The 26,930-nt window shown below is 40.8% G+C and overlaps 5 protein-coding genes across 34 annotated transcripts in view; 3 read left to right on the forward strand and 2 right to left on the reverse strand.

Moving 5' to 3' along the window:
- LOC127525813 (peroxisome proliferator-activated receptor gamma-like) overlaps positions 1 to 3,316 on the forward strand; it is a 249,439-nt gene extending 246,123 nt beyond the window's left edge. For 6 of the 7 annotated variants that reach the window (XM_051921494.1, XM_028825104.2, XM_028825106.2 and 3 more), the window contains 2 exons: positions 1,804 to 2,263; positions 2,812 to 3,316. In XM_051921494.1, coding sequence (XP_051777454.1) covers positions 1,804 to 2,263; positions 2,812 to 3,059 — 708 coding nt within the window. In that variant the 3' untranslated portion in view covers positions 3,060 to 3,316. The remainder of the gene's footprint in view (positions 1 to 1,803; positions 2,264 to 2,811) is intronic. The other variant, XM_051921496.1, reaches the window with a different exon arrangement.
- tsen2 (TSEN2 tRNA splicing endonuclease subunit) overlaps positions 1 to 26,930 on the forward strand; it is a 226,119-nt gene that overhangs the window by 184,324 nt on the left and 14,865 nt on the right. Inside the window, exons 1-4 of one of the 5 annotated variants that reach the window (XR_003718902.2) lie at positions 22,579 to 22,687; positions 23,010 to 23,224; positions 23,309 to 23,375; positions 23,484 to 23,523. The exons of 1 other annotated variant lie outside the window; for it this stretch is intronic. Coding sequence is in view for 3 of the 4 variants with exons in the window: in XM_028824422.2 (XP_028680255.1) it covers positions 22,621 to 22,687; positions 23,010 to 23,224; positions 23,309 to 23,375; positions 23,484 to 23,523 (389 nt within the window). In the remaining variant the exon portion in view is untranslated. Of the gene's footprint in view, positions 1 to 22,578; positions 22,717 to 23,009; positions 23,225 to 23,308; positions 23,376 to 23,483; positions 23,524 to 26,930 lie in introns of those variants that run through there. 3 more of the 5 variants (XM_028824422.2, XM_051921483.1, XM_051921484.1) reach the window with 3 other exon arrangements.
- mkrn2os.2 (MKRN2 opposite strand, tandem duplicate 2) overlaps positions 1 to 26,930 on the reverse strand; it is a 211,981-nt gene that overhangs the window by 162,824 nt on the left and 22,227 nt on the right. The gene's annotated exons all lie outside the window — the stretch shown is intronic.
- Positions 1 to 26,930, forward strand: part of LOC127525814 (E3 ubiquitin-protein ligase makorin-2-like) — a 218,235-nt gene that overhangs the window by 127,147 nt on the left and 64,158 nt on the right. The window lies entirely within an intron of this gene.
- Positions 1 to 26,930, reverse strand: part of raf1b (Raf-1 proto-oncogene, serine/threonine kinase b) — a 303,901-nt gene that overhangs the window by 114,564 nt on the left and 162,407 nt on the right. The window lies entirely within an intron of this gene.

A 26,930-nucleotide genomic window follows, 5' to 3' on the forward strand; every position in this document is an offset into this window, starting at 1 on the left:
CTAAGTTGACTTTGGGATGGCTGCCGGCACAGTGGTTAGTACTGTTGTTTCACTGCTCCAGAGTGGCCTTCACTTTCCAGACACTCTCTGTGTGGAGTTTGTACATTCTTAACGTGTCTGTGTGGATTTTTCTCCCACATCCCAAGGACATGCAATTCAGGTCACTTGAACACAATGTGTGAATGATTGTGAGTGAACCATTTAATGAACTGGCAACCAGTCCAGGTGGCTCCTACTTTGAACCCAGTGCTGCCAGGATAGACTCTGGCCCAGGCCCTTGAAATGAATCAAGCAGGTATGAAGGATGGATGGATGGATAAATAAAATGATTATTTTTACCATGAAGTACATTTGCTTCATTCAGAACTGCTCACATTGATATTTGTTTTGAGAATGTTCAAATCCTTCTTCTACAAGGGTGAATAATAAATTCAACAGCAGTAATCCTACCGTGAACACCAAGTTTGAAATTATAACTCCTTTCCTTTTGGTTTCCACTTCTTAGTTAAAAATATATAGTCTTGAAAATGTCTTAGACACCCTTTGCATTACTGAAATCGACATACACAAGCTCAAGTCATCATATCTGCGGTGGGTTGGCACCCTGCCCGGGATTGGTTCCTGCCTTGTGCCCTGTGTTGGCTGGGATTGGCTCCAGCAGACCCCCGTGATCCTGTGTTCGGATTCAGCGGGTTGGGAAATGGATGGAAGTCATCATATAATTCCAAATATTAAACAAAATGATACATAGCGATAAGGTGTATTGATGAAGGGCCCTGTCCTCTCAATGTGCCGATACCCGTGATTAATGTCTCTTCCACCTGTGTGCTTTAAATGAGGCAGCAAACCCATTTCCTTGAGTAGAGGCTTCATGAAGTCTGATCTGAATTGGATTTTCTCTGATATTTTCCACGTCACAGACATCCCCTTGACAATGGGTTATGAATTGTTAGGGCATTGTAAGTAACGTGGCTTATGTCAGTCATTCTTTATATGCAATGCAAATACTGTGGCTGCACAACGATTGATCTTCCTCTAAAATTTGTCCCATGCTCAAGTTTGGTTTTCCACATTTCTGTCACCGCTAAACGTTTGGGCTGTAAATCTGTAGCCTTTAGTTTTAGCTGTATATTGGCTCGAGAGTGATTTCAGTTCTGTGTTGCTTGATAGTTTTTGTGTTTAGTGTTCTGTTCAGTAATGTGGCCCACATAAAAATATGAAGGGTACTATAGACAAAGGAAATGTTCATTACTGTTTCACTCACCTCTGCCCTAGCTAAACAATGAGCACTTCATGGTTTTGAGGAGGCACATTTAGATGCAGGGCACTGTTTCCTGCCTTACCGCTGCCAAGGGCCCCTTCAAATACATTAAACAGGTTTAAAAATTTTATGTGATGTTACATTTAACTGCAAGTCATATGTACATCCTATGTAATCCAACATTTTGATTCTAAATCTCATTCCTGGTCTTTATGGGGTTTGTTTGTTCTTCCCATGTCTGTGTGGGGTTTTCTCAGTTTTTTGTCCTACATCCCCAAAGACCTGCATTAGCTTAATTCTTAATTCTAACCTATGGGGCGTGGGTGTATCAATGGATCCTACAAAGAGATAGGCTTGACCTTCTGTAACCTGCATCTGGATTTGGGAATCTTACATTAATTTAACTGCACAGTGGCCCTGTAGGCTGCATGCTTTGCCAAGTCTTGTCATGCCGCACGTGTCTGTGCCTGCTCATTTAGCATTATAACGAAGCTGGCGATGGTCCTCACAACTCATGCTTGTACTCTCCTCTTCTTTTTCAGCCTTTTGTCATCTATGATATGAACTCACTGATGACTGGTCAACAGTTTGTCAGTTACAAGCAAAATTCAGTCCCAGGTCAGGGGCAAGAACAAAACAAGGAAGTGGAGATCCAACTATTCCAGCGCTGTCAGTTTCGTTCTGTAGAGGCAGTCAGAGAAATCACAGAGTTTGCCAAAAGCATTCCGGGTTTCATCGGCTTGGACCTCAATGACCAGGTGACTCTGCTGAAGTACGGCGTGCACGAGGTCATCTTCAGCACGTTGGCCTCACTGATGAATAAGGATGGGGTCCTCATCTCTGACGGTCAGGGTTTCATGACTCGTGAGTTCCTCAAGAGCCTACGCAAGCCATTCTGTGAGCTCATGGAGCCCAAGTTTGAATTTTCTGTCAAGTTCAACTCCTTGGAGCTGGATGACAGTGACCTGGCTGTCTTTATAGCCGTGATTATTCTCAGTGGAGGTAAGGGTCTACAGCAAGCATACTGAAATGCTGTCTTTTTAACTGGGAGTGGAATGTGCATCTGGTGTATGGCTAGGAGCAAATCAAAAGTGTCTTCATTGTGTCTGTCATCTACATGCTTTGTGTGAAAGATGGCATGGGTGTGCCTGAGATGTGTTGACATAATGGGTGCTACTAATGCACAACATTCCCTCTTGTTCGTAGCAGATGAAACAGATGCATGTGTACAGAAAAATGTAATTCATAAAGTGAGCATTGCTAGTTCAGATCTCTCTCTGCTGGTCTTGGTAGATTACCCAGGTCTTGTGAAGCAGGAGGGTGGAACTGGCATGAGAAATATTCCAACCACTTATGTGTCCACTCTGTTCCTAGCACATCACCACATCACGATGTAAGGAAGGGTAGGGCTGTGAGTGTTGACATCCTGGACCCTACTAATTCACAGCTCTTTGGCTGTTCTTGGCAGATCAGCCGGGTCTGGGGACATGAGGCTGTCATTGGCATAGCGAGCATTGCTAACACTCAACTTTCCTTGCTGCTCTTGGCAGATCGCCCAGGTCTTGTAAATGTGAAGCCCATTGAGGACCTACAAGACAACATGCTGCAAGCCCTGGAGCTGCAGTTGAAGATGAACCACCCTGATGCACCCCACCTCTTCGCCAAACTGCTGCAGAAAATGACGGACCTGCGGCAGATTGTGACTGAGCATGTGCAGCTTCTGCAGCTGCTCAAGAAAACTGAACTGGAAATGAACATTCACCCACTGCTCCAGGAGATCATGAAGGACCTGTACTAGGCAAATGCATCAAGACCACCCACCAACCCACTAATTCAGCTGCCTTGGCTTCTTTTTTTACACATTGCACTGTCATCATGTGGGAAACTGTGAAAGCTGAACAACGTTTTTATACACAAGCAGAACCTTCTTTTACTCTACACATCCCACTTGAATTAGAACTTGAACAAAACGTGAAATGGCGCAAATCACCAAATAATTTATCTTTCCTGTGGTTTTTATACATATTTTATGTGCAAATTAAATGAGCTCACCTGGTGACCTTGCATCCTTGTCTTTATTTATTCTCACAACTCCATTGACATCATGTGCTGCTGGGTTAGGCTCTGAATTGGACTGGACGTGTTTAAGAGTGCTATGTTATGTTATTTCTGGACACATTCAGAGTGCAATATAGTTAAAATAAACCACTAAACACTGGACATTTATGCAGATAATCTATTATTATTACTGTTGATGTTACTTTATATTTGGTAGATGCTTTTACACAAATTGGCTTACAAAAATTGGATACATAACTTTTGACTCCACGTATGCAATGTAAGTAGTGGTTCAAATCAATTATTCAGGGTCATTCAGTGAGTGGGAGGCAGGAACTGACCTGGAGTCCAGTATCCTGACCACTGTTTTAAGATATGTCTTTCAGGTTCTGCTTTTAAATGATAGTAACGGACGTAAATGGTAATGTAACAGAAAAGAAAAAAAAACAGGAAAAAAATCACATTAGGGCAATCCCTAAATATTCTCAAAATTCACATAAATACACACAAATTTACTCATGCAAGCAAAATACACATTCAGACCAATCGGGATTCAGTTTCTCAATTTTGTCAAAACATATATAAACCAGTGTAGCAAACATTTACTCACAAATATGCACACAGATACAAGAAACAAAAACACTAATGCAAATGAACACAAAAGACACTTATTTACAAAGATACAAATCAAAATACTGCAGCATCCTTGTGGAAATGTCCACACCCAAATGTACAATCCGTGAATTCATTGCCTAATCCACATTACCTAGTTCGATGTCAGAGGGGCCAAATCAACTTTGAGCACAAGGTAGGACAGGACTCATACAGTCTGGCACAGGGCACACATGTCTGCAGTCACCCTGCATGTGCTTGGGGATGAGGAAGGAAATTTGGAAAACCCGTCAAAGAATCATGGAGACACAGAGACAACATGCAAACTCCACAGAGGCAGTGGAGCTGTGAGGCTCAATGCTCACACACACATACATGAACAGTGGAAAATATCAGAAATGGTCACTTTCATACAAACACATAGATATTGATCTACTCCATCCAATTCAAGGTTGCTGGGCCAGAGTCTGTCCCTTGAACATTTTCAGATCACACCTGTACAAAAATATGCATCTAATAACCACAGAAATTAACACATGTGCAGAAATATATACAAATAAACATACACAGGAAAACAGAAAATAATTCAGTTTATCCATCCATCCATTTTCCAACCCGCTGAATCCGAACACAGGGTCACGGGGTCTGCTGGAGCCAATCCCAGCCAACACAGGGCACAAGGCAGGGAACCAATCCCGGGCAGGTTGCCAACCCACCACAGGACACACACAAACACACCCACACACCAAGCACACACTAGGGCCAAGTTAGAATCGCCAATCCACCTAACCTGCATATCTTTGGACTGTGGGAGGAAACCGGAGCGCCCGGAGGAAACCCACGCAGACACGGGGAGAACATGCAAACTCCACGCAGGGAGGACCCGGGAAGTGAACCCAGGTCTCCAGGTCTCCCACCTGCGAGGCAGCAGCGCTACCCACTGCGCCACCATGCCGCCCATAATTCAGTTTATGCAAAAAATAAATGCAAACACAAACATTTTCAAGCATGCATTCTCATAAATATATACACAGTTGTATGCACTGTTAAAAAAAGAGGGGGGCCTCCACTCAAACAATGGCTGCATTTTCAAAATGTCTGTGAATGTATGCATGTTTGTAAAACAGGAACTAAAAATTAAACTCAAAGGAGAATGCCATTTCTTTAACAAGTATCCAAACATGCTGAAACAAACACAAGAGGAGTTGCACAGTAACAAAATACACCTTTGTGTAAGACTCTTTTTAAAAGTAGTAATACAAAGTTGAACAAACAGAGAAAAAACTGAAAACAGAAACAAGCCAACTTGTAAACACACAAAACTTATGAGCAGTGCGGCTACACACAGCAAAATACAAAACATAACTGCCATGCACATGGATAAACATGAAAACACAGCAACAAATACACACAGACAGGCACAACAAACACATTGCCGTGCTGATGTATACTCACAAAAGGAAAACTGTTCACTTTAAGACAGTGATGTGACACACGCTGATACAGAAAACCATTCCAATGTGCACATTCAAAACAAAGCAGTGTGCAGACACAAAAGCAAATGAAGAGAAGGTGACTGTGATCATTCACTGTCATAACAGATGAGCTACCTCTACTCAGAATAATGTCAAGGAGGCCAAGATATGCAAAAGTATCGAATATATGAAATACAAAATTACAAGAGAGGAAGGAAAGAGCAAAGACCAAATAAATGAATAAGATTATTAAACAACCAGTCATACAGCTCCTCCCAGCCTACCTATGCAGGTGCTGAACTCACCCCTTTACTGATTTTAAAACACTCAAAAGAAGTTCCATATCTCACCTCTCACCACTCAATCTCTGTCTTCCTCCTCGCCTATGGACTCATTAGATTTGTGCTTTACGCCTTGTCTCAGGGTCAGGGGCTGTGATCATTTTTAATAAGGATTACTTTGAGCAGCCCCTAGTGCCCCAACCGTTTTTTAAAGAGAGCCATGATTTCTCACTGCCTGACCTCCTGATCTGTGTTCTCCTGAGTGAAACAAATTCTGCTTTGTTGGCCTAGGTGCCCTTAAACTTTGCTTCAGCGCGCTCCACGGCTTTACTTTCTCTGCAGAAAGGTTTAAGTACCCATGACACCTGCTGGATGGCCTTTTCTTTAGTGTCCTAGAAAAGCAGTTCTTCTTTCCTGCCAAGTCACACTCCTTTCTTTCTTCATCAAGGTGGACTATTCAGAAGATGCATGCATATACTAAGCATATCATTTCTGGCAGTACCCTATCTTCCCCACTGTTATGACAAAATGCATTTCAATCCAAATGTGTACTATACTTTTGCACCATTGACACCTTTTCTTATCCACCGTTGCTCTGAACGCCCAAAATTCACCAAAAACATATTGTGGGGGTCCAAAGCCAGGCAACAAGGCAGTTAGTAATATGGACGCTGTGCTTTGCATCAGGTGACAAGCAGCCAAACTGACTTTCTGCAAACACCCCATAGAACTGGCACGACCTGTTTGGCTGCAGGAGCATGGCGTCTGGCGGTAGCACTTCCCCCACCTCGCCTCTCCTGTTGTAATGTGCGTGTACGTGTTGCAGAGGAACAGATAAGCTGCATTACAAAAGCCAGTGCAGGTTTGTCAATGACAGCTGTCCCAATCCAGCCATTGTGGTCATTATCGGCAGTAACAGAGGGCAGGTGAGGCTAGAGCAGTCATAATCACAAGTACCGGGTGGGGGTGGGCCTGAGAGGAGGCTGAACAAGTCCTTGGCACCTTTGCATTATTCTGAGGATCGCTGTTGTGCAAGCCTTAAGGGCGCTGGGGATCCTAAAGAACTCAACTTGACCAGCATATCTGCATGTGCCGTTCTAACTCACACTCTGGCAGGGGTGGGAAAAGGAAAGTCACCATGCGATTGGCTGATGTCAAGATTGCCTCCAGTTGGCAGATGACCATGCTGGATGCAGGCCTGCTGTTGCAGATTTGTGCCGTCTCAGCAGAAGTGCGTTGCGTTTGCAAATCCTCCGGTGGCTACCTCCTGCCAGAATGTAAAACAAAAGCAGCTGGAGAGGTGAAGCTGGCAAAAATGGGCACTTTCTGAGGTGACCCTTACCAAGAGCTCATGCCCGAGCCCAATCCTGCAGTCACTGTGACTGGGCCCGATTCTAGATTTTGCAGCAAAGTGTGGTGACTCAACAGGGAGCACTTGCCTCTATGGTCAGAGCTGAATTGTGCATCAAACTACTCACAAAAAGCATGGACATCCAAGGTGGCATCGGTTCCCAGCGATTGGTAATGTGTCAATTAACTAACACTGCTAATATAAAGAAACTCCGCTCTACGGAGAAACATTATATAGTACCTTTCATAGAAGCTCTTTACATTTATTATGTCCAAGGTGCTGAAATGACTTGGGTTCAAGGCGGCACAGTGCCCACTGAAAAGTTTGTACTCTCACTTACCAGGCTGCCATGGAACTCAGACCCAAAGACACTTTTCTCACTCATCTGTAAAGCATGTCAGAGACAACCACACATGTGACATGTTTGGCACCCATCCACACATACTCTGAGCCCGCTCATATCTCATTGACTTGGATTTGGGGCTCCTCTTTCTGCTTAGACCCTTTTTGTCAAAGGCAGGAGTACTCTTCTGGGCAGGTCAATTGAGAAGAGATGCCAGTTGGACAAGGGCACATGTCTACAGTTCACAGCATTAGCATTCACTGTGTCCATTTCACACATGACAATCTCAGCACCATCCTGCACGGTCAAAGCAATGGGACTAGCGTGCTCTACGGCACTCTGGAATACCTCACCACCAAAACATAAGGACATGTGACCAGTGGTGGCCAAAATGGGAGTAGGCTAGCAGTGATGTGCTATCTGTTTTGATGGAAAAAATATTTTTACTGCCTCACCGCCAAATATGCCTAACCAAGCATCACCTTGCACTCACATTTTCCTTCCTCTCTCTAAGCAGAGATGACACCTGGCTGACAGGATTAAACTGTTGACACGTGTTTGTCAAAACTAATTACAAAGGTGGCATGTTTAACCACACAATGATGTAGCTGACTCTTGCCACACTCCCACTGTGCCATCATAGCCAGTGATTTTATAGGTACATAACCATGTAGCTGACTTTATGAAGAACAACATACCAGCTAGAAAGGCTCTGTCACAAATAGCCTAAATGTCAAAGGCCTGTCCCATCCTCAACACAGTTGATGTAGGTTCCCCAAACCAGTTAAACTATGAGCTTCCAGCTAGGAATGTTACACAGTTCAGAAGAAGGCAATTTGGGTTAAGGAGTTGTCCATTCAGTAGCTATTTCTGAAACATTCCACAGCTAGGTTAGGTTGTGCAGCAATGGATGTCCTGTTCAGCTGAAACTTCAAAGCTGCATTCTGCTTCAGGGTCACACCAATACACAGCAAAGGTCACCATACTGCCTCGGTGCAATGCAGGTTGAGCTGCATGTGCGCTTCAGTCAAGGCCCGTGGTTAAAATGTTGAATTTTTAACATTAAAACTAAATTGAAAATACAATGTATTGCTGTTAGGCAAATCACTTCACATGCTCGCCAACTAAAGATGCACGTCCGCCGTTTCATTTGTATAGCACGGCATAACGTTTAGAAGACACATTTGCAGAAATGGATAGAGTTGGGTCAAAGCGATTTCCAAGAAGAAAAATGAAAAGGATGTTAGACATACAACGTCCTAACAGCCCACACCTTATATTTATATTTTCCTTTTCGCTTCGGAAATACTTTTTACCTCATTTACTTGCATCACTTTTTACGCTTTCAAACTGAAAACTAAGTTACGTCTCCTTATGAAAGAGAAAAAAAAAACAATAAAATGAAGGAAATTGTGGGTAAGCAAGAAAAATATACAGAACATTCATTTATAAAAAAGACGTTAAAACTATTAGTGTTTATCGCCGATTTTCATATCACAGTAACAGGTAGTCTGCAGTTTGCGTTTTCCCCGTGTCTCCTTGAGTTCTCCTCCAGGTCCTCCCCAAAGTTCATGTTCGGTTCCATAGGGTCCGAAAGTGTGTGCGCGGGCCGGACTCGCGTCCTGTCCAAGATGTTTCATACTTTGCTCCCAGTGAAACCTTCTTGAAAGCGACACTGACATGTGGTTATTGCACTAGCAATGGACTAGCGTTCCATGCAGGGTCGGTTCCGTGGGCATGGTTTCTGGTCCCCAAGACCAGTGAGACGTCCAAGTTATGATAATTGTCTGGGAGTCACATGGACTTCAACAAAGTGAAATCTCAACTTGATTCGCGACTAAAGCTCGCCACCTAGTGGCCTACACGATGTAAACGTCAATGTATTCAATCCGTTCATTTTATTCGTCAGTTTGTTCCAAATACGAACTTAACCCGGCGGCATCAGGCACAAGTATACGTTTACAGGTTTATACGGCCAGTGATGTTACGCCTACAGACTACAGTTAAATTCTTCATTTCAGGTTCTAATCAAAATGCGACACTTCGCCAAGTGAGTATGTCACGACGCGGATCCAAAGGGGCTCACCGCGCACCAACTCCAAGCCATGTGTGCTAGTTTATAGCCAGCAACCGTACCCACGGAGAGACAGGTCCATGGCCGGATTAAGGTGGATGCTATTGATGCTGCAGCATTAGGCCCATTCCTCAAATAGGCCCAGATGAAAACAGACGAGAATTTTCCGGAAGCTGAACAGTTTTCCTTTGCTATATTAACTTCAAAATAATTCTTAGAATGAAATTTGGAGTCCGACTTTCGGACGCCTAGACACAGCGTTACTTATTATACAGTTACTTAATCCTAGCCTTAAAGACTGAAGAACAGTCAAACTACTAAGCACTGTTGTAAGTCGCTCTGGATAAGAGCGTCTGCTAAATGTTGTAAATGTAAATGTAAGTTACTATTGTTCTTTGCGCTGTGACGTAACTGTAACGTCGTTGTGTTTATTGTTAACCGAAGATTTCAAGTTAATGCTATCAATTTTACGTTAAACAGTTTACTTAGTAATTTAGCTGCGTTTTTTGCAATATCTTGGGGATTCTTGCCACTTTATTATTGTTCGGTGAGTGCCACGTAGTAAATTTTTCACCTTGAAATTTAGTTGTACAGGAAAAATCGATGGCTATTTAAATGGTTATCTGTAAAGGTAAAACTAAAAGCCGGCCCGCGGGCCCGGCATGGATGTTTAGAATTTTTTAAATCCTCGACAGGATTCTGGTCTATTATGAAATTTAAATCGTGGGCATATTTTTACCCTCAAGAGCTTGAACTGAGTCACTTTGACCTAATGTCTCTGCAAATTCATTTTTTATGACTCTGTTTCGTAAGAGAATTGCGAAATTTTGTGTATTTCGTTGTTAGGTTTTCACGTGACGTCACTTTATGATATCTCCGGCGAGCGGAGCTTCTCAAAGTTGGGAATAGTCAAAGGTGAGCTGCGGTCCTCAGTGGGGCAGGAAAGGCTAAGCATGTTGACGCTTATTATATTGAACATGAGCTGCTGCGCAGCCGCCTTGACTTCACTGACACGATCGAAGAATCCGCGCTTGCTAAACCTCGAAAAACAGCAATATAAGTAAGCAGCACTAGCGCAGTAGTTAGGGTGACAATATGTCAAGGTTAAGTTGATCTGGTTTAGCCTTTTCTGCATTAAGTGCACTTTTCAGACAGTTGCTATTGAATGTTGATGTTACATAGTTTGATGTTAATCTCGAGTTGTTACGATACTACGTCGTTATTATTATTCATGTTCAATAAAGGCTGGCTGGTTGCGTAGCAAGCAATTAAGGCTCCTTGGTCGGTCAGAGAGCGCATGTACGGTGAGTGTCGAATGCACATGCACCAATGCCGAGAAAAAATAGGCCATTTTTTGCGCTGCAGCATCAGGCCCAATTTCGTCTTAATCTGGCCCTGGACAAATCTGAGGGTGCCGCACCACCATCTGCCCTGCACTAAATGAGTGTTTCCCAGACTCACTCATCTGTGTCTACAGCTTTTCTATTAGTTGTCTATTGTCTGCTAGTTTTCATTGCAAATAATGTATGGATTCTCTGCTCTTTACATGGTTGTTTTTGGTAGCTTTCTATCCTTAAAATTACTTTTTACTATTGCCACACCACATGGAATCCTGTTTCTGGAATGTTTTTAAGAATGTCCCTGCATATTAAATTTTATTTATATCTTGTATGTAACAAATAAAATATGATTTGCTTTGATTTGTTTACAGCTTTGCAAAGCTTTCTGTTTTTATACACACCCTGCCACTGGCTCTAAAGCTGCTCATTTGTATGATGGGATGCTGGCTAATACTATAGGTGACTCATCTTTAGCTGATGTAACTTATTAGTGCCATTACAGTATTAACTAGGGGCCAATTTCACTCTTTAATTTCTGCCAAATTTCCTTTGGTTTCTCCAAAACGTTCTGAGGTGCTGTAAATGTGATCATTTATTGTGTGGTACTTACGTTTTGCTCATCACCTGCTGTCTGGTAACAATTGTTTATTTCTTTCATGAGTACTGTACCTGCAGACAATACTATGTCTGCCCATCTGCCCTCCAGTGCTTTGTAGGGCAGCTGTAGAAGCATGGTGTCTGCCTTGCACCAGTACTGTCAAGATAAATTCTAACCCTGACACGTTCAGTTAAATAAAGGTGGATATTTTATAGAATTAGCACTCCTTCATTGCATCCCTAATTTTCTATGATGTGGTGTGCTGGGCTGGTTACATTATGTCAAGAGGGGCTCCCCAAACCAACAAGCTAAATAGAAAGGCAGGCTAAAGTTATGGTGAGATGCTCTCAGCCCCCTGCAAGTAGTAGTGGAGGATAAAATGAAGACAAAACTGATTATGACATGTGCCGTATGTCCTCTGTTTGACACACTAACATTTATTCATTTTAGCCAACAAATTATTCATCAGTAGTGTGTCAAGAAATGCTATTGGGGCTCCATTATACCAACAGCTATACGCCTTTATAATGCCTCATTGACAGACTGACAGACACACTATGCGACTCTTCAATTCCACCCGGAGGAGTAAACGTTAACATTATAGATAGTTACTGTTTGTTATACCTGCATTTTTATCACTCTTTAATTTAATTTGGGGGCGGCACGGTGGCGCAGTGGGTAGCGCTGCTGCCTCGCAGTTGGGTGATCTGGGGACCTGGGTTCGCTTCCCGGGTCCTCCCTGCGTGGAGTTTGCATGTTCTCCCCGTGTCTGCGTGGGTTTCCTCCCGGCGCTCCGGTTTCCTCCCACTGTCCAAAGACATGCAGGTTAGGTGGATTGGCGATTCTAAATTGGCCCTAGTGTGTGCTTGGTGTGTGGGTGTGTTTGTGTGTGTCCTGCGGTGGGTTGGCACCCTGCCCGGGATTGGTTCCTGCCTTGTGCCCTGTGTTGGCTGGGATTGGCTCCAGCAGACCCCCGTGACCCTGTGTTCGGATTCAGCGGGTTGGAAAATGGATGGATGGATAGAATTTAATTTGTTTTTTTATCAGTATGCTGCTGCTGGAGTATGTGAATTCCCCCTTGGGGATTAATAAAGTATCTATCTATCTATCTATCTATCTATCTATCTATCTATCTATCTATCTATCTATCTATCTATCTATCAATCAATCATTGAGACTGCTTACTTATCATTACCCAAGTCAGAGGTTTTCGTCCTTTTTGTAATTCTTGTGTGTGTTTGAAGGTGTTTTTGATGTTGTTTGTTATAATATTTCTTGAGCTTCTGTAAAAGCTTGAATCCCCACTTGGAACAAACAAAGTACTATCTACCTATTTATCTGTCTCTTTTATTGTGTAAACATGTTCATGAAAGTTATTTTAATACCTAAGATTCTTTAATATTGGTGGACAAGTTAACACTGGAAATGCCAAATTTATTAGTCTTGATGTACATGTACATCCTTATTTAACATTCACTTAATTCTCATCACAGACAACAAGAACTGAGGTTGGCTACCTCAGCTTCAAAATCTGAGCAGTGGTCTAGGCTAACTACCTCAGTTTCAATACATTAGCAATAGCAAGGAGTCACTCCGCACATGAACTGCACATCTGTCGGGATGCCAATCTCCTTCAACACCTCAATCGCTACCCCTAAAAGTGCTACATTTTCAAACTACCATAGCAAAGACAGAAGCCGCCTTAAGGGCTAGGCTTCTGCCAGGGATTCACAGATAATTTACTTTTGGAAGGACTGCACAGATCAAACAGAACAAGCACAGCTCAAACCTGAACAAACATGTAAGACATTCTCCAACAAGACCAGAAGAACCTCACGCCAGGTCATGTTTATCCTTTAGTTTCCAGATTGTTTCCTTTGAAAAAGTTGAACAAATAGCAGATAATATTCATCAACTAGGGGCCTCTGCCCCCTGCTGTCTTCACTCGCCCACCCCCTGGGTTTGGTTAACCAGATATACAATTTTAAGAGATTGTTATTTTCATATAATTACATATGCATTTTCAATTGTTACATATGCATTATTTTCACTTTTACTTTAAAACTTTAGTAAAAACAATATTTGGAATGAACTTTTCTTCAAAATCACATTGAATTTTGATTCTGTATTTGGACTAACATTGTAACAACGCAACAACTGCCTGTGAGTGAATATCATTTCTTTCTCTCTAATAAATAACATTTTTCGAATGTTTGTCCATGCTCTTTCTTCTTCACTTAGCATCTAGAATGTATAAAATTATAGTCCTGATAAAATTTACAAGAGCTGTGAGTGCAGGAAGTGTGTCTGAGAAAAGCATTCACATGACTGAGGTTAGATGACCGTGGTCTTGTTTGAAAATAGTTGTAAGTAGGGCGTGACTTGAAAGAATCTTGTTAAAAGTCTCTGTCTCATGGGACTTCATACCGCACCAACTTTTTAATTCTCGCTGGCGACACGAATTAGATGATCTACAAGTCTCCGAACTTAAATCTGAACAATATATTCAATCTCTTTTCGCTGTTCCATTATTTCAGTTATTTCACCGAGTAATAATATCTGTTTGTTTGTGCTAATGCGATCTTTACTGTCCGTTTTTTGAGACTTTGGAATTTTCATACTTCCCTTATCTCTAACCTGCTCTGCATGTGTACCACACCAACATTTTTGAATTCTTTACGCCATTCTACTTTGTCATCTACTCTTTGTCCTTTATTTCCAGCCCCAGGCGTGGATAAATCTCTTGGCTCAAAGACTCGTCTCGCCGGACATATAAGTGTCTCTCCGAGAAAATCACGTTTCGTCTCCTTCCAAGATTTTTTTTATAATAGAGAGATTTGGGCATATGATATCAATAAAGACGGCAAGTTCCAGCAAAATAATGTTCAAACTTTAATTTAATCATTAGTTATGTTTATTTGCAGAGAAAACAGGCAGAAATGTTAGAAATCATAAGTAAAAGAAAACATACAACCTGAATGATTCAAAACAAGGACTGTATAGCCAGGTGAGGGATATCTGTGTAAATTAAAGAGTTCTTCTTTTAATTCCAACAAAGGCATTCTTTAAATGTAAGTGACATTGTAAAAACTTACTCTTCTTCTCCATTGGGGAGTATTTTTATTTTGTTGGTGGCTCTGTACATTCAATTTCTGACAGCATGATGTTTTGGTGAATCCTTCAGAAATACCTATGCCCTTTCCCTTTCTCATACAAAACACTGTGTTTCACATTTCTCATATCAAAAGCCATATGTCATCTGCCTCTCTCACAATCTGTATAGCATCTCCATCAAGTCAATAGAGGTGCCTTTACTTATGATGTGGCTTAATGGCTATTTTTAATAAGTATTTTCAGTCGAAAGTCAGATGACTGAGAATTTCCTTTGGTTTTTCTACTTGTCAACTTGAAGTTATTTTAAATTAATTATGAGATACAAGTTAAAAAACAAAATTCACATGAGCCCCTATTACACATCTTCTTAAAAGCATGTACACACTAGTTAGTTTATCTGAGCTTAAACATAAGCAATTTAATAAATAATAACACATTTTGTTGACATTTGTTTATATTTACATTTTAAGCAGCACTCTTATCTGTTTGATTACCTCCCAGAATTGTTATTCCCATCAATTTGTTTAGCTGATAGTTCAAATGAAGAACATATCTAAACTGGCACCCTCTTATAAAGATGTCTCAAACTTGTCCCACAACATCTTCTAATATGTTTACATCTAAACCTTTGTAAGGCCATCCTTTCTGTCTCATGTAGGAAGTCAACTTCTGCAGCAGCTCTCCTCCCCTGACAGCATGATGTTTGGATTTGTTTCTCCAAACCTTTTTGCTAAATTCATGTTTAAATACACACAATTCCCTTATGAGCTCCATAATATAGCTAAAGTCTTGGTCACACAGTTTATTCACTTAAAAGCTAAATCTTATCCAAATTATACTAATACAAAAACAAGTTAAATGTTACAAATCTTATTTAATAAACTGAAAAAAATAAATCTTTATATTTCATTACACTTTCTAGATCTGAAAGTTGTGTATGTTAGATGAGTAAGTGAATCTATCTATATGGGTTTGGTATAGTAAATGTATGCATGAACATGAGAGTGCCATGCAATGAATGATATTGTCTTCACTAGGACTGATTTCAGCCTTGCTGCCTGCTTGCTATGAAAACATCCACACCTCAAAACCTATTCATGAAATAAGAGGATTTAAAAAATTGATGGATGATTACAGGTCACTTTTAATGGAGTTGGTCTTTTTATCAAAGATTTATAAACAATTAATGCTGTCTTCGTATATACAGTTTAACTCCTGAGGGCATTCGATATTTTACAAATAAGAGACACAGTTTGGTTCAAGAAGCACACATTGAACTTGAAAAGCTATCATATTCAAATAGTTCTATATAAATAATAATTCAGTTATAAAAACTGTGAAGATGTCCCCCAAGTTCCACCTTAATCTGGAAAACACAAGTTATGGCTAAACATAAATAAGTAAAAAAATATAACACAAATAACCAGTGCAAAAAAAAAAAAAATTGGGTGTGAGATGACAACAGTCACCTTGTCCTGATGACACTTTGTGGCTGCATGGTTTTCTGCTCATTTTCTCCTTTTACTAATATCCTACATTAATTAAGCTAGTTTCTCTCATTTGGGGTCAATCAATAAATTACAAAATGGTGTGTGCTAATTTTTATTGTAATAAAGAAAGCATTTATTTTTTGTGACATAGTGATTAATTTAATGGTTTTATCCTTTTGTTTTTTTTTCTGCAAAAGACACATCGGGATAGGAAAGACTTTGGACTTTATATCAACAAAGACAAGACAAAGTATTTGTGATGACAGACAAAGATAGCAATGCACCTGTGTAAATGGAATGGGACTTACAAATTTGAAATGTGGTTGTAAACAAGAATAATGAGAATAAATTGGAGAGAAAGTGTGAGCAATGAAAACATCTGAGAAGTCCTGAAAAGAACAATGGGTGTGGATAAGATAAAAGCAAGGAAACAGTGGTTGTTTGGGCAATTTGCAGAATGGGAGACAATGTAAAATTATGATGTCTGGAATGACGTCTGGGAATATACAGAGATGAAGAGTATTCCACATGGCCCAAGTTCAGAATGGATTATTGGCAATGAGGAAGGCTTCCTACTGGCTCAGATAATTCATAGGGATTGTGCAGTGAGATGATGATGAAGATAATACAGGTTTCTAAGATTTTCATCATTATCATCATCATCATTCTCATTCCACTTTTTCTGGTGTTTTTCTTATTTAAGCCGTTATTTGAAGAAAATCAGAAGAAAAGGGCTTTTAAAGACGGTGATCAGCATGAGCTCAAGCGTGTGCAGAAGGAACTCCGAGTCCAACTCAGGGCGGCGAAGGAGCAGTACAGGAGAAAGCTGGAGCAGAAGTTGCAGAATAACAGCATGAAGGAAGTGTGGGATGGGATGAAGATCATCACTGGCTGCAGCTCGAAGCGGGGTACCACCTTTGAGAGAGACGTGAAGAGAGCAAACCAAATGAACAACTTTTTTAACAGGTTTGACCACCCTAACCCACTCTCACTCTCACCTCGGAGTACTGCACCCTCCACACATCCTTCTGCTGATACCAGCATAGGAAAAACATCCCCACCCATAATAACAACAGCGCAAGTGAGCAGAGAGCTGAGGAGACTTCGTGCCAGCAAAGCAGCGGGTCCAGATGGAGTATCGCCACGACTGCTGAAGGTCTGTGCATCGGAGCTGGGGGGTCCTCTACAGCGCATCTTCAACCTGAGCCTGGAACAGGGGAGAGTCCCGAGGCTTTGGAAAACATCTTGTATCACCCCAGTCCCAAAGGTATCACGTCCTAGTGAGCTGAATGACTTTCGACCTGTTGCTCTGACATCACATGTGATGAAGACCATGGAGAGGCTGCTGCTTCACCACCTTAGGCCACAGGTTCAACACGCCCTTGACCCTCTGCAGTTTGCATATCAGGAGAAGGTGGGAGCAGAAGATGCCATCATCTATATGCTACACCGATCCCTCTCTCACTTGGACAGAGGCAGTGGTGCTGTAAGAATTATGTTTCTAGACTTCTCTAGCGCCTTCAACACAATCCAACCTCTGCTCCTTAGGGACAAGCTGACAGAGATGGGATTAGATTCATACCTAGTGGCATGGATCGTGGACTATCTTAAAGACAGACCTCAGTATGTGCGTCTTGGGAACTGCACGTCTGACATTGTGGTCAGCAACACAGGAGCGCCACAAGGGACTGTACTTTCTCCGGTCCTGTTCAGCCTATATACATCGGACTTCCAATACAACTCGGAGTCCTGCCATGTGCAAAAGTTCGCTGATGACACTGCTATCGTGGGCTGTATCAGGAATGGGCTGGAGGAGGAGTATAGGGACCTAATCAATGACTTTGTTAAATGGTCCGACTCAAACCACCTACACCTGAACACCAGCAAAACCAAGGAGCTGGTGGTGGATTTTAGGAGGCCCAGACCCCTCATAGACCCAGTGATCATCAAAGGTGACTGTGTGCAGATGGTGCAGACCTATAAATATCTGGGAGTGCAGCTGGATGATAAATTAGACTGGACTGCCAATACTGATGCGCTGTGCAAGAAAGGACAAAGCCGGTTATACTTCCTTAGAAGGCTGGCTTCCTTCAACATCTGCAATAAGATGCTGCAGATGTTCTATCAAACAGTTGTGGCGAGCGCCCTCTTCTACGCAGTGGTGTGCTGGGGAGGCAGCATTAAGAGGAAAGACGCCTCACGCCTGGACAAACTGGTGAGGAAGGCAGGCTCTATTGTTGGCATGGAGCTGGACAGTTTAACATCTGTGGCAGAGCGAAGGGCGCTCAGCAGGCTCCTATCAATTATGGAGAATCCACTGCATCCACTAAATAATGTCATCTCCAGACAGAAGAGCAGCTTCAGCGACAGACTGCTGTCACTGTCCTGCTCCACAGACAGATTGAGGAGATCGTTCCTCCCCCAAACTATGCAACTCTTTAATTCCACCAGGGGGGGTAAACGTTAATATTTAACATTATACATAGTTATTGTCTGTTTTTTTCACCTGTATTATTATCATTCTTTAATTTAATATTATTTATTGTATCAGTATGCTGCTGCTGAAGAATGTGAATTTCCCATCGGGATTAATAAAGTATCTATCTATCTATCTATCTATCTATCTATCTATCTATTTGATATTGAGCAGACTTGCGCACAAGGGACTTAAGTAGTTCCAGCCTTTCAGCATTGGGTGACGTTTTCCACTGATATCTATTCTGCTAGTTGTTAATGTTCATTATTAGGATGCAATTTATTAAGCAGACTCCACAGGAGCAAGGCGAATGAATAGAAGAAAATCACAACTGAGTTTAATTTTGAATCTATGGCAAACTTACCAATATTTGTACGTTTTGAGAAAATGTCACCATCACGCTACTGTACTTTCCCAAACGTTGACTAGAGAAAAAGACCACAGTGAGATCAGCTAGTGGCTAAATGTCTGACTGACTGTTAAACTGATTGGAAACAAAAACATGTAGCCACTCGGCTCCTCCAGAGGGGTATTTTCCGTATGTCACTTAAATCATCCAAGATCAGATGCCTCATCTTGGATGAGTTAATGCCGATGAAACTCATCCGGGATAAGTAGGTTTTTCAAATGCAGCTGTGTAGTAGATTAGTGTGTCGAACACCGGGCCTGGAGGGCCGCAGTGGCTACAAGTTTTCATTCTAACCCTTTTCCTAATCAGTGTGTAGTTTTCACTGCTAATTAACTCCTTTTCCCTTCATTTCAATAGCCCTGTTTTTAAGGATTCAGTCCTCTGAATTGATTTGTTTCTTCATTAAATGGCAGCCAAACAGAAATGAGACGTGAAACGAGCCAATAGATGACCAGCTAAACTGGGATTTCAAACTCCAACCAATTTCACTCCAATCAGTCTCTTAATGAGAAGCTGATTTTTGCTGTTATTTAAACCCGTTATTTAATTCAATGGCTTGTTGCTGCTCTCATTCTGCCACAGCAGACATTTCCAAATCTGTTGATTTTTCTGTTTTTTCTAAGAACACCGTCAAAATGTTTTTGTGACCTGAGAGATCAACCTTACTGAGACCTTCACCTTTCTTTATTTTCAGCTAATGTGTGGTGGGCTCAGGTTAGCTGGTTATGTGGTGGCTTGTTTTGTGTCTCATTATTGTTTGGCTACTAATTAAGGAAAATGAGACAACTAAGAGACCTGAGTCAAGTTAAGTAAAACTAAAGCAAAAGAAGTTAATTAGCAGTAAAAACGGCTCACTAATGAAGAAGATGGTTAGAGTGAAAACATGCAGCCACTGCGGCCCGGATCCAATCATCTGAGATGATTGCACGCGCTCGCGCTGATTGAAATATATATATTGAGTCTAGAAAAAATGATCAGCAAGTCTTTGATAGGCTGCAACAAAATGACGAAAGAACGGGTGCATTTTTTTACACAAGTGGAGCAAGACCTTTTACTCAAAGGATATGAAGAATTTCAAGATTTAATATGCACAAGGGGTAACACTGCAAAAGCAGCCCAAACCAGAAAAGATGGCTGGCAAAAAGTGGCCGACAAATTAAACGTGTATGTAGTGTGCATTGTACTTACTGAATGCAGCGTTTCATTTCCTGTGTGTCAGATTATTTAATATGTCATAATTCCAGATCAAACGTGAGCACAAGGAGAACATGGGAACAGGTTAAAGTGAAGTACAAGAATATACTTAAAACTGGTAAATATTGGTATATAACTATTTAAAGAATTGTTGACATAAAGAATCATATCTAATATAAAAAACATTAATTTTAAAGCTAGTAAGAAGGCGGCAGACAAGCAAAAAACAGGTGGAGGTCCACGTGGTTCAGACCTAACCCCTGCAGAAGAGTTGGCTCTCCAGCAAAATGCCCATCGCCCTGTTTCTGAGGGCATTCCAGGGGGAAGCTCCTCCTCAGAACCAGTGGCAGGATGCAGTGGTCACTTCATTTCAGGTAAAGGATGGTCATTGCATATATTTGTCCTCAATGTGTGCCATACAGTGTGCCAACCTGATGGAGCTTGAGAGGTGCTGCAAAGAGGAATGGGCGAAACTGGCCAAGGGTATGTGTGCCAAGCTTGTGGCATCATATTCAAAAAGACTTGAGGCTGTGAAACCACTGTTGTCTTTTTCATTGAAAATATTGGGCCACAATTCTGTCTCTGGCAGCTCTGCCACTGGTTTGCTCAAGGTGCACTGGGTCAAGGTCCTTATCAGGCTGCACCAAAACCTCAGGGACTTTCTTTTTTGATGGTCGCTATGTTGTGTAAGACAGAGCATGCAACAATTATGTCGCATGCTCTGTCAGGTGCAACCCTCAGCCTTTTTAGACATTGAAATCTCTCCTTCAGGTGGCCAAAGGTCATTTCAATTCATGTCCTTGTCCTAGAAAGAGCTGCATTATATCGAGTTTGTGGCCCAGGGTTGGGGTTAGGAAACGGGGTCATTAGAAAATGCCTACAGGCATATCCCCTGTCCCCAAGCATGACTGCATCATGATGACCTGTGGAATATGTAAAAATTGTGAATACAATACACACATCACCATGTTTTATAATTAGATTATTACCTTGTTCAAATGTCCGATACAGGTGTGACTCCTTAAAAATTCTTGAGTCATGAACAGACCCTGGCCATTTAGCATCCACATTTGATACATGATAGGATGCAACACAGATCATCTGAGAATTTATAGTATGTAGGTCAAACAATTTTAACTGTATGTCAACATGCCTATTGGCTATTTTCAACTCTTACAAAAAGTTACATTACCTGCACGTTCATACTGTGGAAGCCTTTTCTGTTTATGTACTCTGGCTCATTTGGACCTGATGGGGCCTTTATTCGGATCTGCGTACAATCCAGTGCCCCAATCACATTTGGAAATCCTGCGTAATGAGAATGTTAGGCTGATTGTGAGATTCATTATGGAACTGTGGGTATTTTTGCCTGTGTATTACATACCTGCAATGGCATGAAACGCCTCTTTTATTGTCTGCACACGCAGGTGTCCAGGAAACACTATGAAAACCCGAAGGAAATATTTCAGAACCAAACAGACTTTACGGATTGCCTGGCAAACTGCACTTTTTAGATAGATTTTTCGCATCGCCTACAGTATATAAATTAAAAAGTGCCGCTTGCAAAAGCCCCTCAAAGCAATGCATACTGCCCGTGTGGTTGCGAGAGCCCGACTTCGCCTAGTTTGACTTCGAATATAAGGCGCTAATAAATTTTTGAGGTACAATATTCCCCCTCGGCTAAAGCGTAATCTTTCGAAAAGAATTTCCTCCGGGAGCAATAAAGGATCTTGCCGATCGCGCAAACCCCTCTCAATATGAAATTATCCTCTTATAATTTGCGCACAGATATCAATTGGTCGCTCATTCATGAACGGCGAAGCCATGACTAAATGAATTCCACGCACGGACACTGATTAAGTGTGTGTGCTAATCCTTGTTTACATAGAACAAACCTGGGATTTGTATGTGCTGCTATGACAACACATCCAGCAAAAGTTTCGAAAAACCGACAGATCCAAGATCAGGCCAAATCGTCAACAATTACATCCGGCTAAACGAGTAATCCACTTACGAAAAATACCCCCCCAGGACTGAACTTGGAAGTCACGGGAGTAGAAAAAAGATGAGAACACACTGGGCATGCGCCTTTTCCCTGTGACGTCCCCTGCACTTGCGCCTCTCTTAATGGTTAAAAACTACATTTCCCGTATATCATTGGTAGTCTTTCCTTTTTAAAATGCGTATTTTTTCATGTCATTGTTTTGATGTTGTTTACAACTGCTTTGATAAGAACAATATTTCGAAATCATACTTGTTTACTCTCATTTAATAAAATGTTTCTGCTTTTCTATTATTACTTTCTAGTATTTTTTCATTCAAGAATGACAACTTGTCATATCACAGTGCCATGGAAAATTATTCGCAACATTCAAAATGGGGGAAAATGTTCCTTTACAACCTAATTTTTCTACGAAAGCTTTGCTCTTGTATTCCGCAAATATGTTTTATCTGACACGTTTTGTCATTCGGACGAAAAACGAACGCGGAACTCTTCTCTTGCAGCTCGTTTTGCCACTCTGTTTTTTTTTCCTGGCGGACCCCATGAGAGTGGATAGAATAATTGTAGTTGAGAATAACAGAACTGCACGAGCTGGAGAACCGTATGGTAGTATGTATCACAAGTGGGTGTCTTTCAAGGTGTGGGAACACAAAGCGATTCTTCATCACCATTACAGAATGCACACTGTTGGTCATTAAACCGCTGTAAAGTAGAACACAATGATGAGGCGGCTTGCACACTTTTCATTTCCCGTGTAGGAAGTGTACCGTGTTTTCCTTTGAGCGTTAAACAGAACACGTTCAGTAGTTTAATTTATTTAGATTTTTGAAACACAACTCCAAGAAAAAGAACAGAACCGAGTTGAGTTTTTTTTTTCATGTCGAAAGCAGTTGTATGCTCAAAAATGACAAACCACTTGGTTTTCTTTTAGGGAAATTATTTGAAACTCACCAGTCAATGGCAGAAGCCGTTTTCCAGGCTCCGAAGAGGCGCCTGAAGGTCTATGAGTCCTACCTGGCCCCCTTCCCTATTCACACATCTTCTGATGAAGGAAAGACGAAAGTGCACAAGGTATACAGAGCAGAACTCTTCAATCAGCACGTCATCGTGACAGATCCAGAAGATATTGAGGCTCTTTATGCGAGGGTATGTTCCTAGTCTCAAAGATATTTATGTTTTTGTGGTTTCTGTTTAGTGGTGTGTAATTCATTTTTACCAAATATTTTAAAGGGTTTTTTTGGAAAGGGAATCCTGTCACGAAGTAGACCAGACTATAGCATCTCTGACAGATGGCACAGTAGGTAGTTTTTATTTCTTTTAAAGGTAGTGTCGTTTTAGTATTGATTGCATTTTTAGCTAATTACTACAGTTTATGGTTTTGTACTTTTATACATTTTAATTATAGATGATGGCCTTACACATATGCCTGTCATTTCATCAGCTAAGTAAGTATACTTTAAAATATATGTGAGGTCTGATACTGATTTAGTTTACACCGGGTGTGTATCGTTTTTTTAATTGAACATAATATTCAGAAAAACACTTAATGCAATATTAAATAGTATTTATCAAAGTATCTTTGTAATCTAATTCTCAAATCACTTAGCCTTATGTACATCATGCTTCATTTGCACATTCCAACAGTAAAAGCGGTTTCTAAGTCTTCAAATGAGTAAAAGCAGTATGTTCTGTTGAAAAAGACCTGACCAGGTTATATACAGTGCCTTCAAAAAGCATTTAGACCCCTTTTTCACATCTTTTTATGCTGCAGCCTTGTGCTAAAATCATTTGAATTCATTTTTTCTTAATCAAGCAACACTTAATACCTCGGACAGACAAGACTAAAAGAAGAGTATAGACCTGTTTGCAAAAGTGATTTATTAGTGTTTATTAAAAGTAAAAGCTGAACTATCACATTGACACAGACATTGAGACTCTTTACTCAGTACTTTGTTTAAAGCAAGTTTGGCAGCAATTACAGCATGGAGTCTTTTTGGGTATGGTGTAACAAGCTTCACACACCTGGATCTTGGGATCTTTTTCCATTCTTCTCTACAGGTCCTCTCGAGCTTTTGTCAGGTTGAATAGAGACCTTCCGTGGTCAGCTGTTTTCAGGTCTCTCCAGAAATGTTTGTATGGGTTCAAGTTTAGTCTCTGGCTGGGGCACTCAAGAACATTCACAGAGTTGTCCCTAGGCCACTCCTGTGTTGTATTTACTTTGTGCTTAATGTCATTCTCCTGTTGGAATGGGAATTGTTGGTCCATTCTAAGGGCCAGAGCACTCTGAAGCCTGCTTTCATCAAGGATACCTCTGTACTTTGCTCCTTTCAGCCTTCCCTCCACCATGACTAATGTCCCATTACTTGCTGCTGTAAAAAAAAAAAAAAAAAACATACACAGCATGATGCTGCCACCACCATGTTTCACCATTGGAATGGTATTGTGTGACAATTAGAAGTGAGACCAAACAGTTTAATCTTGGTCTCATCAAACCAGAGAGTCTTGTTTGTCATAATCTGACTCCTTTAGGTGCCTCCTGCAGACTCCAAGCAAGCTTTCATGTGTTGTCTGCCCACTCCGCCATAAAGGCCAGATTAGTGGAGTGTTGCAAAAGTGATTGTCATTCTGGAAGTTTCTACAACCTTAACACAAGTTCTCTGGAATTCGGCCAGAATGGCCATTGGGTTTTTAGTCGTCTCTCTTACCAGATTGCTCAGTCTGGCCGGGCAGTCAGGTCTAGGCAGAGTTGAGGTTGTTTCCACACTTACCCCATTTAATAATTATGGTGGTCACTGTGCTCTTAGCAACCTTCAGTGTTGCAGATTTTATTTTTTAAGCTTTCCCCAAAATATCTGTGTCTCTGCATAATCTTGTGTATAAGATCTGTAGAGAATATTTTTGATCTCTTGGCTTGGTTTTTGCTCTGATTTATGCTGTAAACTAGGGCTGTATATTAGCACTGATGTCCTGATTTGATTCAATATCAATGTTATCTTGATTGAATTAGTGTGCACTAATATATCTGCAGTGGTGGGGTTTTTTTTTTTTTTTTTTTTTTTTTTTTTAAGAAATTACTTAATCATGCATAGAGAACATTAATGTGACAAATGTCAGTAACACTTTATATGACTTCATACTTCATAACATATGAAAAAGCATGAAATGACATTTAAGAAGCAGTACCTGATTAGTAATGAAGAGTTAACATCAGTATTTACAAGATGTGGAACAAAATATCATTACTCTTTAAAAGAACAAAAACTAATTCACAACACTGCACTCATTCAACATTTGCCATAATTTAACTAATAAATGTGTTGCCACATCAGAGTCCACACATATTATGGGGCTCCTTGTTTTAATACAGTGCAGTAGCATCTACTTTATAAAACATCTATATTAATGTATGAATAATATTATAATCAGATTCTGCTTCTTAAATAAGTAACCTATTCATGTGTTAGGAATCTCCATGTAGACACCCTTCAACTAAACTGTTACCCAAATTTATTCCACTACAGGACATTTAAAATAATCTTAAATTAGTTAAAATTCAATTTCTCACGTGTAGCAGTCACATTAATCTGTCTCAAAAATGTGTCCTCACAGTTACTCCTCAGACAGAAAGGAAGCTTTTTAAAACCGGCATCTAGAGCTAATGCTTGTTGACAATGGCATTAGATGAATGGAACATAACAGGCAAAGAACCAGTCATCGTAACTGACAACAATTCGGCACAGCTTATGGAGCTACTTCACAACAAACTTGTGATTGATGTGGTCACGTTATGGGAACAGCACATTGGAAATGTTAGAAAAGTTTTGGAACATCAGCAGCTCTGTATATAGACAGTGAGGTTGTTCCTGGTGTGACTGGCATAAAACACCTCCACCACAGCTGCCCATTTGGGTTTAATGTAGTAATATGTGATTGTCTTGTAGGAATCTGCAGCCCTGGATGTCCAGCTGTCACAAGTTAGGGCCGCTCTCTGCGCTGACCCGAGAGATATAACAATGGTTTGCTTAAGATCGTCATAAAGCTTAGGTACAATTACTTAACTTATTTGCTTTCTGGTTGGTATGGCATACAACAGTTCAAAAACCTGTATCATTTTTCAAAAGCCCTCATTTTCAACAGCAGTACAAGGTCTGTTACCTTTGCAGATAAAAAAAACTGCTATAGAGTCTGTTATATTTTGGGCATGAGGCAAATTAAATGTAAGCTTGAAGCTAAACACCGTCTCCAGTGCAAATATAGGCTCTACTCGTTTTGAATGTTGACCGAGATTGTTTATGGGTAATGTCGGGATAAATGATTTCTCAAATGTGTTACAACAATACTTCAATATTTCTGAGTTGTACAGCATACATATGTCTTTGCTTTTATCCAGTTGTTCTTTACCAACACATTGTTTGAATCCTTAGTTAAATCCACACATTAAATTTAAGTGTAGAAGGCGATGATTTCAGTTAAAGGGGTCATACCATTATATGCAGAATAGTAAAGAGCCTTTTCTGTTGAAAGTCTCAACATGCACATTAGCAACATCAACTGATCATCAACATCAACAGATGCCAAAAATTTTATTAGGGTTTCAAAAAAACATTAGGGGGGGGCGCGATTAAAACTCTTGTTGAAAACTCGGGTCGCAAATACTTAAAGGTTGAGAAACGCTGTCTTATAGGGTTCCTTGCACCATAACCCTCTGCTTCCTGTGTCTGAGCCAATTCTGCCCCCATCTACAAACATCACCCTGAACTCCCACTTCTTTTAGTTTGATGCCCAACCTCTCATATGGCTCCTTATCCAATTCTTTCTGAAAGTCAAGATAAATAATATATAATATCTTTTT

Source organism: Erpetoichthys calabaricus, chromosome 18, assembly GCF_900747795.2.
Source record: "Erpetoichthys calabaricus chromosome 18, fErpCal1.3, whole genome shotgun sequence".
In the NCBI taxonomy this organism is placed as follows: Eukaryota; Metazoa; Chordata; class Cladistia; order Polypteriformes; family Polypteridae; genus Erpetoichthys; species Erpetoichthys calabaricus.